The 17,132-nt window shown below is 45.4% G+C and overlaps 1 protein-coding gene across 9 annotated transcripts in view; it reads left to right on the top strand.

Annotated features, from left to right (window-relative positions):
- The window catches only part of RBFOX2 (RNA binding fox-1 homolog 2), a 2,020,637-nt gene that overhangs the window by 1,458,826 nt on the left and 544,679 nt on the right, over window positions 1–17,132 (top strand). For all 9 annotated transcript variants that reach the window (XM_044075312.1, XM_044075315.1, XM_044075291.1 and 6 more), the window contains one exon: window positions 16,426–16,486. In XM_044075312.1, coding sequence (XP_043931247.1) covers window positions 16,426–16,486 — 61 coding nt within the window. The remainder of the gene's footprint in view (window positions 1–16,425; window positions 16,487–17,132) is intronic.

The following is a 17,132-nucleotide window of genomic DNA, read 5'->3' as shown; positions in this document are numbered from 1 at the left end:
GTGCTATCTGCGCGGCGTTCAACCCCAGGGCACAAAGAGCGGATGTCGAAGCTGATCCTGGCGGGACTTTTGCCCCCAGATTCGGCTTTGGCCTCCAGTGCTCCCATGGCCTCACCCCAGTCCTCGGTGGCGGCCACTCCTGCCTCTCTCCCCCCCGGCCGGGACTCAAACTCCCGCTACGGCGCCGTAGGAGAGGGAGGCCAGGAGGGAGAAAGAGGGAGAAGCACCACAAGCGGCGGGCCGAGGCCTGTGCTTCAGCCCCCCCCGGCTAAGCGGGCTTCTCCCTCCATGGCTTCCAAGTCTCCTCCTCCTCGGCTCCGGTCCCCATGCTTCTCACCGGGACCCGAGGAGGAGGAGACCCGATCTCAGTCGAGGTCATCGAGGCAGAGACAGCACTCCCGACCCGCCTCGGTGGCCTCATCGAGATCCACTTATAGCCTGTCAGATGCAGACATGGGACCAGATGATGCGAAGGTTCATCCAGGCCCAGCTGCAGATGGGAGTGCTCCTACCCCCCCCCCCTTCGGGGGGGAGCTCAACACCTTTTTTTGCTCCAATAGCTCCTTCTCCGACCTGCTTCCTGGGTTCAGAACGTCCGGAGCCGGACAGCGTTGGAGCCGGGGGTGGGTCGGCGCCAATAGTACTTGGTACTTTGGCGCCAACCTTTCCCTTGAGTTTGTCGGGTCCGTCCTTGTCGGATCCAAACCCTCGGAGCCTTGGGCCGAGCTTTGGATCCGAGGGATTGTGTGCTTTCGCCTCCGTCCAGGTCAGAGCACATGGGTCCTTCAGATCCGATGGTCCCGGCTCTGGTTCCGATCCCCCCATCGGATCCGAGTGGGAGTCGGCTCTCGAATCCGAGAGAGCGGCTCTCCCTCAGCCTTCGATGCGGTGGAGAGGGCTCTATTGAGTGCATCCGGACCCCCGGCCCTTGCCTCGGCCCCATCCTGCACTCCCTCTCGACTGGGTCTGGCTTCCATCACCCGACCACAGGGGCAGCCTGCTTCGATGTCTCAGGTTGTTCCTCTGGAACAATATGACTTCCTCGGACAGCCCCCCCAAGGATGTTCCTCATAAGCGGAAGTGTAAGAGGAGGCACGTGGACTCCCCTGAGTCCTTAACAGAAGACACAGACTTGGATGAAGGGGAAGGCTCCCCAAGGTCACCCCCCGAGGATGTCTCCTTCGGAGACATCATGAAAATGCTCAGGATTAGGGGGGGGGGGTCTGCCCCAAGGCTTTCTTCGACGAGTCCATGTTCCTCGAGGCATTCGAAGCAGGCCCATCTATTTCTTGAGTGTTCCCTCCGCCCGACCCCCTGGTGGACCTCGTTACCACCAGGGCGTGGAAGGAGCCGGACACTGTGGAGCCAGTTCCCAAACACCCCGATAGGATTCTGAGCCCCCCTACAGGGAGGTCCCACTGGAGCAAGGGTCCCCGTAGATGCCATGTTGGAGAGCCCCTCGGTCCATCCACTGAGTAGAGAGTCCCGCTCGATGGATCGCCTAGGGAAGCGGGTCTTTAGTTCAGTGACCTTCTCAGTAAGGTCCCTGAACTACATGGCACACATTATTAGGATGCAGCGAGACCTTATTAAAGAGTACGCTGCCCCCCCGGAGTCCATGTCGGCGGAGGAGTAACAGTTGTACTCCACTCGCATGGCCACTCTAAGATCTATATCGAATACTTCTATGCGGATTTTGTCCCATGCCACAGAGGGAGCCGCTAGAGCCAGCGGAGCAGGCCAAGTCATGAGATGCCAGGCCTGGCTCCGACATTGTGACTTCGCAGAACCCTTCAAGACGTCATTTGCGAATGCCCCTTTTGATGGTTCTGCCTTATTTGGCAAGACAGTTCGCAAGACTTTAGTCTAGAGCGAAAAGGATGGGAAGACGTCTGCCGTCAGTCCGCTTCTCTGCTCCCCAGAAGTCCTTTCTCCAAGAACCAAAAGGGACAGAAGATGATGTGGTTCCTGAAATCGCAACATTCCCAGCCTGCTCCGGACAACCAGTCCTTCCGTGGCAGAGGACGACAGGGAGGACGCCGCCCTAGAGGCAGAGGGGGCCCAAAGAATTTTGGGTCCAGAGAAACCTTCTGTGATCTGCCCACGCAGCAACCCTGAGGGTTTGCCTGACTGCTCCACTCTGGAGGCAGTCGGGGGGGCGTTTCTCGAGGCACCTGGCAGCTTGGGAGTCCATCACATCAGATCGCTGGGTGCTTCGTATCATATCCAGAGGTTACCAAATTCCCCTGTATCATGTTCCCAAACTCAGAAACCTCCCCGATGTACCACCTGATCAGAGGGAGGTAGCTGCAGAGATTCAGCAGCTCCTAGAAAAAAGAGCCATCCAACCCATCCCCCCAGACCAGCGCGGATTAGGTTTACTCCAGGTTCTTTCTGGTGCCAAAAAAGACAGGGGACTTGAGGCCAATTCTCGACCTGTCCCTTTTGAACCTGTCAGTAACCAAACAAAAATTCCGCATGGTCACTCTTCAATCCATCCTCCCCCTATTGCGGGAGAACGACTGGATGTGCTCAATAAATCAAGGATGTGTACTACCACATTTTGATGGACAGACGATCCAGGAGGTTCCTCCGCTTCCAGCTGGGAGCCAGTCACTACCAGTTCAGGGTCCTTCCCTTTGGCCTCACCACAGCCCCCAGGGTGTTTACCAAAGTATTAGCAGTGATAGCGGCCCACCTGAGACTCCAGGGAATGCAGGTTTTTCCATACCTGGACGACTGGCTCCTGACCGCCCCGACAAGGCATCTACTTTGCTCAGCCAGGGACTACTTCCTCCGGCTTGCTCCCCAGCTGGGCATCACCATCAACAGGGACAAATCTCTTGCTCAGACTCAGGTGATAGTTTATAGGGGCCAAGTTGGATACAAGAAACCTTCTAGCATTCCTGACTGCAGAACGACTACAAAACCTGAGGCTTCATGTGTGGGCCATCCTCCAATAAGAAGCCCCATCGGCGGAGTTGGTCCTGAGGGCTCTAGGCTCCATGGCGGCGGCAGTCACTCTTCTGCCATTGGCTCGTCTGAATATGAGGGTCCTGCAATGGACCCTTCAAGTCCAGTGGTCCTTTCTACATTATCCCCTAAGCCATCCTATTCCCCTCAGCAGGGCTTGCAGGAGGGCTCTCTTACGATGGCTGCAGTCTCCGGACCTCCATACGGGACATCCCTTCTCCACGCCTCCTCCCCTCACCACGGTGACCACGGACTCTTCTCGCCTCTGGTGGGGGGGGCATTGCTCAGGAAGGACGGTCTGAGGCACGTGGAACGACACAGAGACCCCTTTGCATATCAATGTCCTGGAGATGAGGGCAGTGCTATTGGCATTGCAAGCACTTCAGAACCTTCTTCCTGTAGGAACTATTGCGATCCAGACAGACATGTCAGTTGTCTGGTACATCAACAAACGGGGGAACCAGGTCCTATCCTCTCTGTCGAGAGGCCATGAGAGTGTGGGAATGGGCGATCTCCACCAACAGCTTTCTTATTGCGACGCACATTCCGGGACGGACCAACACACTGGAGGACAGGCTCAGCAGCACCATCCTTTCCCCTTACGAGTGGTGTCTCAATCCCCAGGTAGCGAAGCGGATTTTTGCCAAATGGGGGCAACCCTGTTGCGATCTCTTTGCTTCTCCCTCAAATATGAAATGCAACAGTTAGTTCGCTCTAATTCCCCCCTTCGGGGAACCCCCGAGAGACTCTCTGGTGCTTGCTTGGCCTCCCGGTCTACTTTATGCTTACCCACCGCTACCTCTGATGCTGAAACTCGTACAGAAAGCCAGTCGGTTGGGGAGCAGAATGATCCTCATTGCCCCCATTCTGGCCTAGTCAAACGTGGTTCCCTTACCTGTGGTCTCACCTGGTAAATCCTCCTTGGATTCTGGATCCCCTACCTGATCTAATAACTCATCCTCTAAATCTCCCGATCCCGAATCTGGACAACCTCAAGTTGACAGCTTGGCTGCTCCAGTTCCACTCCTAGTCAGGACTCCCAGAATCTCTTCCCCAGTTAAAGCCATCCTAGTAGCGGCACACAAACCTTTCTCTAGAAAGGTCTATCGCAGTAAGTGGAAGCGTTTCTCCATCTGGGCAGAGAATCATAACTTAGATCCCTTCACAGCGCCGTTACCGACCGTGTTGGATTTCCTTACAGGTCTGTTTCATCAGGGGGCTAGCTGCTCTACGGTCTAGGTTCAACTGGCAGCTATCTCTCATTACCATGTGGGACATGAGTCAGGCCCCTTGATTACGGCTAAATTGTGTAAAACCTTTCTCAAGGGTACCTTCCTGCTCAGACCTCCTGTCAGGGAAGTTATACCCCCTTGGGATTTATCACTAGTCCTACAGGCATTAGCAGCTCCCCCTTTTGAACCTGCTGCTTCGGTTTATCTTAAGTTCCTATCTTGGAAAACTATGTTCCTTGTCGCCATTACTTCCGTGAAAAGAGTTTCTGAGCTTCAGGCCCCACCAGGATAGAGTTTACCTCAGGACCAACCCCTCGTTTCTTCCCAAGGTGGCTTCAGAGGCTAATATCAACCAATCCATTAACCTGCCAGTCTTCTTTCCTAAGTATCAGAACAAAGGAGAATACAAACTGCATTCGTTAGATGTGCATAGACAACTGCGCTTTTACATTCACAGGACTGCTGGTCATAGACAATCCGACCAGTTGTTCATCTCCTTTGCCAAATTTAACTTGGGTAAACATGGATCTCACAGTGTATTCTATCGGCCTATGAAAGTTCTGGGAGACCCGCACCTCGGGGAGTTCATGCACACACTACTCGCTCTATATCTACCTCCGCTGCCTTTAGGTCTAGAGTGTCTTTAGATGATATTTGCTCCGCAGCCACTTGGGCCTCATCTCATACTTTTATCAACCATTATAAGCTGGATGTTATCTCCAGAGGGAGAGCATGTTTTGGCTCCGTAGTGCTCTGGAATATCCTTCCATGATGGCCGCCCAAGATCCAGGTAGCTGGGGACTCTGTCCCAAAGGTTGCTGACAAATAAAGTACCTATTTCAGATTAAGAAGTTATGTACTCACCATAACGTTCCATCTTAGTAAGAAACTTCATTTGTCTGCAACCGTCCCCGCCTCCTTCCCCCTGACCTTCAGAATTTTTAGTTCCTGGATGTCGTCCTTCTAGTCCCCTTCAGGACGTATTTAACCTTTTTTAGCTGCTTGTATGAGGGCAAACTTGATCTGAGGTCAATCAGGGTTGGCAGGGGAGGAGCTAGGAGCTCGGATCTGATAGCTGTGAAACAAGTTGCCGGCTCGGATCAGAGATCGGATCCGATACCCAAAGGTTGCAGACAAATGAAGTTTCCTACTCAGATGGAACGCTATGGTGAGTACATAACTTCTTATTCCAGTTGACACTGGGATGTGTATACCCAGTGCTCCTGAAAGGTGCCTGAGCAGCGTCAACAGCCATGATTGGTGCTTCCTGCTACACTGGTGTTTGAAGCTCACATGAGAAGCTCCTCAGGTTTCTTGGTGGTGGTACCACTTTCTGTGCAGAATATAGCTTTGCAAAGTTTCATTTTTGCTCATTTTTTTTTTACGGGGCTGTCTGCTGTTAGCCTGGTAGCCAGCGTACTGCAGAAGGAACTTCATATTTGCCCTTCTTTGATTTGCTGCTATGGGCAACCGGAGGGACTTCTGGTGCCACCTGTGGACTGGATGCACCAATGTTACAATTTGAAGGGGGGGGATATAACATGAGAAATGTAGTCCTTTCTGATCCTGTCTGGCAGGATTGCCTTTATTGGTGCAGAATTGGGTTCTGTACTGTGGTCATTTCTGTCAGTTAAGGGCCCAGGAGGTCATGAATTTGGTAGGCAAGCCAGCATATAGCAGAGGAGACGAGCCTGAGCATTCCCTTTGAGCTTCAGAGCTGCCGTAGTCAACTTGATGTATTTGCACATCTGGAAATGCAGGTGTTGCAGTGAACACTGAGCTCAGAGTGGTTAGAAAGTAACCTTGCTGTCCCAGTTGATTTGCTTGCTTTAGACTTCTGTTGACAACCCACCAGTCTCCCAGGTGAACTTCAATTTCTACAGTGAAGACTTCTGTAGATGAGTGAGGAGCTAACTCTGGATTTGCTACATAGGTCAAGGAGAGTGATCCCTCTGGGAAATAGGCTCCATGTTTGCCAGATGGAGTTTCCTGCAGCCATCTTGACCCTACAGGCCTAGAGGACAGCTGCTTCTGGGGTCTTCCTGCCTTGGGTCAGAGAACCAGGCTATTTTATACTTAAACTAATCCTTGTCCCCTTGGTTTTGGGAGGACGTGTTTTCAGAGTCATAGGTCTTTGACACAAGAAACATTCAGCTGGAAACTAGGCCCCTGCTGTAGTACTTTTGATTCTCTTGCATCTTTCTGTTTGGGTGTCAGAACTGTCACATAGCAGACTTAGTTTGCTTGTTGTGAAAGATTCTCTATCTGAGTGTAGTACTACTACTTGAGGGCCATGTTACAGGTCGCTCTCATCTCTGCACTTGCATGATTTTGCATCTCAATTACTCATCTTTTAGGAGTGCATGTTGCGTCTACATTTGTCCATTGTGGCTTTGTGGTGTGCATGATTGTCCCGCCACTGGCTGGTAAGCAGTTAAAAGGCGTTCTGCAATTTCACCTTCATTAGAAAGAATCTGTCTTAAATTTGAACTTCATGATTGGCAGGCTTGTCCACTCCCCATATAAACCTTGCTGGTTCAGCAGCATTTCTTCTTTTAAAACTCTATTTGCTGATGCTCACAGCATCTCAATGCTGCAAACAAGTGTTAAGGATATTCCTAGTGTTTCAAAAGGATTGGGTTTCCCTTTGGACCAGTACACAGTTCCTCCAAAGTGTGGTTTCTAAACTATCATCTTCTGCATCATGGAAATCAGGGAAGGAGTCCTTCACAACTTGAAGCTGCCCTAACTCGCTTATGTTTTAGAAATGGGTACATGAGTTACGGACAGCTGAAAAGCTTCTCATTTCCTTTGCTGTAAAAATGAAAAGCAGGCTTTATCAGTCATTGTCAGTGTAGATTGCCAGCTTGCCATCTTTTGTTTTTTTTTTTTTTTTTCTCCTTTTGGTGTCAGGTGATTTACCTTTGCTTAATAACCAATGCAGTCAGAGGCTGTTCCACAAGAGATGTTGCTTCTCCCAGTGCTTATTGCCAAAATGTTTCCATTGCAGACATATTCGGTGCAGTCATTTGGTTCTTGATTCACAGCCTTTCCGAGATGCATTGTCTTAACCATGATATGGGAGTGGAGCCTCATGTCTAATTCGGGTGCTAACCTTCTGATCTGGGCTTTTGGCTGCTCTCCATTTCCCTCTTTGCTATGTTTACTAGTTTGCAGATGTTCATAGTGTTTCACTGTTGCAGTCATTACGCTTGGGTTATCCTGCTGGCAGGCTACCCGCAGTCAGCCAGAATTCCAAAGTCGAGGTCCGGCGTCTGTTGCTGTCGCCTCTTCCCTGACGTTAGTGCGCCAGGGGTAGATGCAGCCGACGCCATTTTCTTCAGTCTGTCTTGCCGCGCGGTGCCTGAAGCAAAAGCAGTTTGCAAGTGCCAGTCGGCCGACTTTTGAGATTTTCGAAATCGAATTTCAGAACCGAAGCCTTCAATAAAGCTAAGTACCCCGTTGGGGAAACAACTACTTGTTCCAGACCGATGTCAGTAAAAGGTAACAATTGTATTTCTTGTGGGAAGCAAATACTTCATAGGGACTTTCACTCTTACTGTATTCCTTGTTTAGGCCCTGACTACGACGTTACTAGTTGTCTGTTTTGTGCTAAATTCAACAAACGCACTAAGCGTTGGTTTGATTTTGCTTTATATTACTTTGGCCGAAGGTTTAACTACACAATGCCGTCGGAACAGCCGACGACTGGAATTCATAAAAAACGCAAAGACAAGGAAAAGGACAGGCATCCGAGGTCCAAAACCGACGCCAAAGCCTCTTCTAGGCCAGTCGCCGGTTCTCAGTGAGGTGCTTTCGCAGCTCCTGACACCCGCTACCTCAGAGCCACAGGCCGGCCGTATCAGACTCCCACGTAGAGACACCTAGGCCTCTGGAAACTCAAGGTATTGGGCCTGCGGAAACTATTCCCTCAGATGAGTCCGGAGCCGCTGAGCAGGCATCTGCTTCTGAGGGTGTTTTCAGACCTTCACAGCTTACTATTAAGTCCACTACAGCAGCCAAGGCAAAGTCAAAAACACCATTAAAGACAAGGAAACAAGTACAGCATTCTCCTGGACAGTCATCCATGCCAAAGAAACAGATGCTTAAAATGGCCGAGGCCCTAATTACTTTGATCAGGGGTTCCCAGCCCCCTTCTGATAAAAGGCCTAGGCAAGACACTGACTGACTCCTCTGACCAGGTTTCTATTTCCTCTGATTCTTCTTCAGATCAGGGATATTCTCTTCCTCCCTATGAGGACTCTGATGCAGAAGAATCTATACCTTCAGCCTCTCCGCCTGAGGATGATTATTTTGGGGCACATCATGAGGGAGCATTTCCATTGGGAGAGCCAGGATTATTCAGAATCCAAGAAAAGGCTCAGGGACTTTCTTTTATTGCCTCAGCACAGGCCCCATGGCTATCCCCCCTGTGCTTGATATTGTCGGTGATGTTTTCTCTGAATCCAGTCTGTCTCCTGATTCTTTACCCCCTGCACCAGTCAAGCCAGACAGGTACTATAGGATCACAGACTCTCATAAATTTCTTTATAAAAACCCTGCTGCTGACCCAGAAGCAATTTCTGAGAGTCCCAAAGGGGTTAAGTTTTCCACTGCAATAAACCCTGTCCCCTCTGATAGGGATTCTAGAGCTCTGGATAGATGGGGGAAAAAGTTTACACTTCTGCTACTTTAGCTGTAAGGGCTTTAAACTGCCAATTTCACATGCTTAAATATCAACAGTACCTCATGTCTTTGTTAAAACAGAAAATGCTTACAAACTCAGTCCTGACAATAAGGCAATGCAGGATTTATTGCATGCAGCTGAACAAGTGGGAAAGCATTCTCTGCAATGTGGTTTTGATTCATTAGAGGCTTCTGCTGCAGTTACAGGCTCTGTCATTCGAAGGAATGCTTGGTTGAAAGAACAAAGTTTACCTGAACATGTTAAAGTAAAATTATTGGATGCTCCACTACAGCATGATACTTTGGTGTTAAGGCAGAAGAGGTGTTAAAGAAAATGGAGGATAAAGCAAAATCAATGCAGACAGTAAAGGATTTCTTACAGGTTCAACCACCTAGGTTTAGCAGAAACTGGCCTTCAAAAAATTGGTCCTTTCCGGTGTCAGACATGCCACAAAGAGGCAGATACATACGCCCAAGAGGCAGATCTCAGCCCCAAGACTCCTACAGACCTAAACAATGGAGTGTTTCAGCCCCCAAAGGAGGAGGAGACAAATCACAACCTTATAGGTAACAGTTCCAATGACTTCCCTCTACAAATCCCAAGCTCTTACCTTTTGGCAGCACCCTTAGGGGGAAAGCTAGCACTTTTCTCACAAAAGTGGCATATAGTCACCCAGGGCAAATGGGTACTGAATATTGTTTCTCGGGGTTACAAGTTCCACTTTCACACCCTTCCAAAATCAAAAGGTATGTCGGACCTGCCCCAAAACCAATGGGCAGAGGCACAAAAACAAATTTCTGCTGTCATGGACATGAGAGCTATTCAAAGCGTACCACAGCAAGAACAGGGACAAGGATTTTACTCAAGACTTTTCCTGGTACCCAGAAAGGACAAAGCCTGGAGACCAATACTGGACCTGTCAATCCTAAATACTTTCCTGGATGTTCCAAAATTCAGAATGTTAACACTGCAGCAGCTGGGCAAGAAGGCTTGGCTGGTTACTTTGGCCCTCAAGGTGGCATACCTGCATGTCCCAGTCAGACAATCTTGCAGAAGATACCTCAGGTTTGTAGCTGGCTCAATGCATTACCAATTCTCTGCACTGCCCTTTGGCTTATCTACTGCACCCAGGGTCTTCACAAAATGCCTGGCACCATTAATTGCATTTTGCAGACAAAAAGGAATTCAAATATATCCCTACTTGGACGACTGCCTTATTCAAGCAGAGAGCAAGGACATTCTACTAAAGCATCTGGTGTTTGTAAAAAGATTACTAATTTGCCTAAGGTACACAGTAAACGAAAATAAATCAAAACTAGTGCCCTCGCAAGATATAATATTCCTGTGTGCAAGTTTAAATACAACTGCCCAGATGGCGTATCTCACACCAGACAAGCAAAGGCAACTGACTCATTACTTTCAAATGATGGCAACAAAGACCCAGCTCCCTGCAAGAAAAATTCTGCAGGCCCTGGGCTTCATGGCATCGTGCATTCTACTAATTCCATATGCAAGACTGCATATGAGGAAACTACAATGGTATTTAAAAAGTGTTTGGACTCCACATTGCCACAGTCTGGAAACAATAACAACTCTTAGTTCCCTGCCTGCAACAGGAGTTTTGATGGTGGTCACTGGCCTGTGAAACAAGGGACAGCCTTTCACCTAACCCACAGCCAGGCAGACAATAACATATGCATCGGATTATGCCTGGGGGGCACACATGGCAGGAAAATGTATTCAGGGCACGTGGCCCAAGGAACAAATGCATCTTCATATCAATCAAAAAGAAATGCTAGCTGTACAGAATGCCCTGGCAGCCTTCAAGGATCTACTACATCCAGGACAACTATTACTAAAGATGGGTAATACCACAGTTATGTGGTACATAAGCAAGCAAGGGGGCACACATTCCTACCACCTCTGCAGGCAAGCCATGACTTTGTGGAACACAGCACTGACCTATCAAGTGCATCTGCAGGCACAATTCCTGCCAGGAACAAAAAATACACTGGCAGACTAAGCAGAAATCTCATGGATCCTCACGAATGGAAACTAAATCCACAGGTCTTCAGCGTGATAACAAGGAAATGGGGACACCCAGACATTGGATCTTTTTGCCTCCCCTCACAACTGCCAACTACAGAGATTCTGCACAAGAACTTATCACTCACAAGCATGGAAAGTGGATGCTCTATCATTCAGCTGGAAAACCCTGACAGTTTATGCCTTTCCTCCACTACCTCTGCTTCCCAAGGTGCTCCTAAACGTCAGACAAGAGAAGCCAAAAAAATTATCCTGATTGCCCCAGACTGGCCACGCCAGCATTGGTACCCAATCCTAAAGAGCTTGTCTCAAGGCCTAGCCTGGCCTTTACCTCAAATTCCTCATCTTTTGACTCAACAAAACAATCAGATTCTGCAAAGTCAACTCAGAACCTTAAATCTGGCTGCATGGCAGATAATATAGCCACTCAGACCACACCTCTCTCTAAAGCTGTTATGGATGTCATTTTAGAAGCCAGGAGGCCCAGCACTAGGAAGTCTTGTGCAGAAAAATGGAAGACATTTTGTGCTTGGAACCAGGCACAAGGACTCGAACCACTTGTTCCAAATATACCTCAGATTTTACAATACCTAACTGAGATGCTGGACAAAGACCTACTCTTCTCATCAATTAAGATCCATGCCTCTGCCATTTCAGCTCATTACAGTACGGAACTTCCTATTTTCTCTCATCCACTACTAAGAATGCATCTCAGAGGGGCAAAAAAATAAGACCCCAAGGAGAGCACCAATACCTACTTGGGACCTCAATTTTGTTTTAGAAAAGCTCACACTGCCTCCTTTTGAGCCAGCCAATACAGCTGATATAAAATTCTTATCATGGAAAACTGCTCTGCTCCTAGCAATAACTTCAGCAAGACGCGTCTCAGAGTTACAGGCATTAATGGCAGTGGAACCTTTCATCATTATCATCAGGACAGGGTCTCGCTAAGGACAAACCCAACAGTGTGGCTCTTAACCAAACCATTCATCTGCCAACATTCTATCCAAATCCCCAGAATAAATGAGAAAGACTTCTGCACGCTTTGGACATACACAGACAGCTACGATTCTACTTTGACAAAACAAAAGCTTTCAGGAAAAACTGAGCAACTGTTTGTAGCTTATGCTGCAGGATCACAAGGAAAGCCCATCTCAAAGCAGACCATTTCAAAATGGATAGGACACTGCATTCACTTCTGCTATTCACAACATGGCAAATCAGTGCCTAAGGGCATTAGGCCACATTCTACCAGAGCAGCAGCCACTTCAGCCTTCCTCGGAGGAGTACCAACCAAAGACATTTTAGAAGCTGCAACCTGGAGTTCAGTGCACACTTTCACCAAGCACTACCACTTACCTCTCTACTCTAAATCCAGAGCAGGCTTTGCCACTGCAGTTCTGCAGGGCCTGTGGCCCAGCCACCCAACCTCAGCTTTGGGATTCAACCCAAGTGTAATGACTGCAACAGTGAAACACTATGAACATAGTACAGTTGTGTACCTACCATAAATGTAGATGTTCGAGTGTGTTTACTGTTGCAGTCCAGGTTACCTACCCACCATCCCCCTTTTCTTTGCTGGGACTTTTCTGTACTTCTCAATTCTATACAACCTATGGTGGTGTATTTGCTTGTAGATGAAGGAAATGTTTATTTTAGTACATGCATGCTTTTTGCATAATTTTTTCAGCCTTCCTATTTGGGGGGCACCTGACATGTGGGGCAAGAAAAACTGAAGAAACTGGCGTCGGCTGTATCTTTTATACCCCTGGTGTACTGACGTCAGGGAAGAGGTGACATCAACAGATGCCGGACCTAGATTTTGGAATTCTGGCTGACTGCGGGTAGCCTGCCAGCAGGATAACCCAGTTGTAATCAAAAAAATGAACCAAGAAGCAACCAGATGTAGAAAACAACAGGCACAGTATCCACCAACAGATTTATTGTAAAAACTCAAATCTCTGATGTCTCGGCCAAAGCCTTCAAGGAGAATAATACACTCTCAACAATGTAGCAATATATACATCTAAATACAAAATAATTACACAATTAATCAATTACATCCCACACATCAATCAAGTAATGCCTTCCAATTGAACTCCTCATTAAGCCCAAAAGGAGACATAGTTTTAAATTTTAAAATATACATGGCTTCTTTCTGCAATAATAGAGTTTTAACATTCATATTATAATATGCAGAAACACAGACTTGCTCTAACACAGTACCTTTTAAACCAACACTGTTACTGTCATGAAATTGTGCAAAATGTAAAGCTACAGGGCTTTCAACATTAGCATTGTTTATATCCCTAATGTGCTCTAAGAGCCTTGTTTTAAATGCCCTTTTAGTCTCTCCTATATAAAATTTTTTACAAGGACATTGTAGGGAATATACAACACCTACTGAATCACAATAAAAACAATTCTTAATACTAAATTTGACATTATTAATAAAGTAAAATAAGGTACAATATGTTTACAGGCTTTACACTTCCCACAAGGGAAAGTTCCAACTTTAACAGGTTCCCTATATACTCCTGGAGACGGTATACTGAACTTACTTTTAACCAAAAAGTTTTTAATATTTCTTCCTTTACGGTAAGAAAATTTTAAATTCAGATTCAGCCACTGTTGTACATTCTTTAAAGAACATAAAGCCAAAAACGGCCCACAATATCAAGAAACTGCATAGTAAAACAACCAAAAGTGGTTACAAAATAAATAACTTCATTTTTCTTATTAATACTACCATGCCTTACCACATCACGACCATATATGTTAACATTTTTACAAATTGTTGGTTTAGTACCTCTAACCAACCTATCAAAGCTTTTATTTAAAATTTCCTTCCCATACCCTCGGGCTATAAATGAATCAACCATGGATTTCATTTCTTTGTGAAATATTTCAGGCTTATTACAAAGTCTATAAATTCGTAACATTTCCCCATAGGGTAAAGCATTTAATGTATGGGGGGGATGCCCACTAGTACCATGTAAATATTGGCAAACCCCTTCAAACTTTTTGTTAAGGGAGGTAACAATATTCCTACCATCAGAAATATCCAACACAACATCTAAAAAAGGAACAATACATCCAATTTTCAACCCATCAAATTGTAACAAATATTTATTCTTATTTATATCATTAAAAAATTCCATTATATCATTTTCATTACCATCCACTAAAAATATCAAATCATCCACGTACCTATAGTATTCAATCACATGCGTGTGAAAAAATTTATGTTTATAAATAACTTCCAACTCAAATAATCCCATAAAAAGATTGGCATACATGGTGGCAAAGGCAGCCCCCATAGCCGTGCCCTGTAACTGCTGGTATAAAGTATGATTAAATTCAAAAAAATTATGAGTCAGACAAAAATGAACCAATTCAACTATATATTCTGTAGCAGGAAAATCTCCTAGAAAGAACCTAATAGCCTCTATTCCAAACTGATGCTTAATATTAGTATATAAGCTCTTAACATCAACAGTGACCCATAACATGTTCTGATTCAGTTTTATCTTTCTAATTTTTTCCAAAAAATCAAAAACATCACATATATAAGAAGGTAATTTAATAACATATGCAGACAAAAAAATGATGTATGAAAATACCTAAATTATGCAAAAAATAATAAGAACCTGAAACTATAGGCCTGCCTGGAGGGTTTAGATAGATTCTTGTGTATTTTAGGCAAGCAGTAAAATAACGCCATTTTACAACCTTCCACCTTAAACTTATTTTTAACTTCTGCTTGACAGAAATAACCTAAACTGACCCCTTTATTAATAAGGTCCAAATATTCATCAATGGATGTAGTATATACCTTTAAATCAACCACTTTGTATGTATTCATATCACTCAAGTGGTCCATGCACTTAACCAAATAATTCGAATAGTGCATGGCTACCAACTTATTCCCCTTGTCGGATGGCTTGAAAACAACCTCCCTCATCCTTCCAAGAGCTAACAAAGCTTTCCACTCTTCAAATTGCATATTATACTTTATACTTGATCTCTTACCCATGTACTCCTTATATGGTGTCTCAGTAAAATGATTTACCAAATTTACAAACTGACATACCTCTCCAATTTAAACTGTTAGGAACAAAATTACTGTGTGAAGGAACCTTGGTCGTGTCAAACTTATAGTAGGCATTAGTTTCACAATCAGACACACATGAATAGAAGCTATCAGAAAGACTACTAACACTATCATCACAAGGTGTAGAAGAGAAAATTTGTTCACTTTTAAAAAAATATTTTAGATGTAGTTTTCTACCAAAGGAGTACACAGTTGTAATGACTGCAACAGTGAATACACTCGAACATCTACATTTATGGTAGGTACCCAACTGTACTTTCCGTTCAGTTGTAGGACACCCCCCCCCCCCTCCGGGGTCCTTATGTTTTTACTGCATCACTTGATCTTCACACCCCTTCCTTGGTTGGTCAGAGACACCTTCCTAGTGTCCTACTGTTCTTTGACAGCACCTTTATGTAGGGGGGTTCCTGTTAAGTGTGGTTTGCATATGGTTATGTATTACTTTGAAGTAGTGTCTGATTTTTTTTTTCTTGATTTGTAAGAAATTTGCTTGCACAGTGGTTGAGGCAACCTGGCTGACCCAGGGACAGATGTGCTGTTCATGGGCAGAGCATCTCAGTAAAGCATGCACCACAACAGTATGCACCCTAGAGCATATAAGCTTGAGAGAATAAGAAAAATAAGTCAAAACAGAAGTGAAGGTAAACCCTATTGTGGACTCGCCAGGATGTAGCCATCGTAAATCTGATACAGTAAGAGCTAACCTGCTCCACTTAATCTTCTGTTACAGTAAAACGTGAGTGTTGCCATTACAGAGCATACCACACAGGAAACAAATGCCAGCTTTACCTCAGCCCACTGCCTGTTGCTAGGACTGTACCTCAAAAAAAAAAAAAAAAAACCTCACATTCTCCAGTGTGTGCAGGGCCTTGCTAAAGTATTTAATTTTTCTGTTTTCGTAACTTTTATCCAAACAGCATTATTAATTGCGAAGAGCTTGAAACCACTGGCATTCTGTGCCATTCACATTCATTACTGCTGCAGTTGGTCAAGGTACCATACACTGAAGTGCGAGGTTTGGGGCATAGCAGTGCCTGTCTTAAGACTTTATTCTGTAGCTCACTAATGAAGCACTACAACACAGACTGACCATGTCCTTTAGGGTATTTCATAATTGCCACATCTTTCTCAGTGTGTGCTTCATTGAATTGTATGTTGTAGAAGACGTGTACTTTTTAAGTTGCCTGGGAAGTAGCAGTTTTGGTGTGTCATGGTCCCTGATATTTAGTGCATCTTTTTCATGTTGTATATTAAATTTGACTGTTTTGTAAGGCAGTATGTGGTACTTAACACATTTTACCTTTTTTACAGATTTGTCAACTGAACTTTGCTTGCTCCCTAATAGCCCATCCTTCTAATTTATTTTTTATTAGGTAAACAATGCCACAGCACGAGTGATGACCAATAAGAAGATGGTCAGTCCATATGCAAATGGTAAATGAACAAGTTGTATTCTAGTTACTTTTCTCACACCTGTTACGGTTAGCATTGTAATACAGAAATCATAATATGTCAGAGTTTGGAGGCATTTTTATCCTTCCATGTTGTATATGTTGGGATTCATTTTTTTAAAAGTTAGAAGCGTTTCCAAAGACTGAGAACCAGAAGGAAGAGAACAGTGGAAGTGGAGACAGTCATGAACTGTTTACTTAGCTTTTTTTTTTTTCAAAAGCATTGTAGTAGTATGAAATGCCTTCCATTGAAGGTTTGTTCTGGATTACTACTACAGTGACTGTTCTTTCTTTAGGAAGTGACTTTTTTAGACTCTAGGTTCATATACAGTGTCCTTCTTTGAAATGGTAATAGGATGAAGTTTCTACTTGTTAAGAGAATGGTATAGCATTAATTGTACTGGGAATTAGCGGTAGGCAGACAAGTCATCCTGACTGACTTGGAGTTGTAGATGTCCCTAGAGTGAAGCAGGATGTCTATGCTGACTGCATTTGTAAATTGCTTGGTAGAAAAAAATCTGCCTCATTTTAAGTTTGCTTTTGCAGCTCAGTGCAATTGGTAGTCAAGCAGTTTCATCTGGATGACTTCCAAAACAATGCAGTAAACATTCAGCTCTGGTAATTTGTCT

The sequence above is a fragment of the Protopterus annectens genome, chromosome 1.part1 (genome assembly GCF_019279795.1).
Source record: "Protopterus annectens isolate FY-2018-M chromosome 1.part1, PAN1.0, whole genome shotgun sequence".
Classification (NCBI taxonomy): Eukaryota; Metazoa; Chordata; order Ceratodontiformes; family Protopteridae; genus Protopterus; species Protopterus annectens.
The sequence above is the reverse complement of the archived record's forward strand: the minus strand, read 5'-3'. Positions and strand labels throughout refer to the sequence as shown.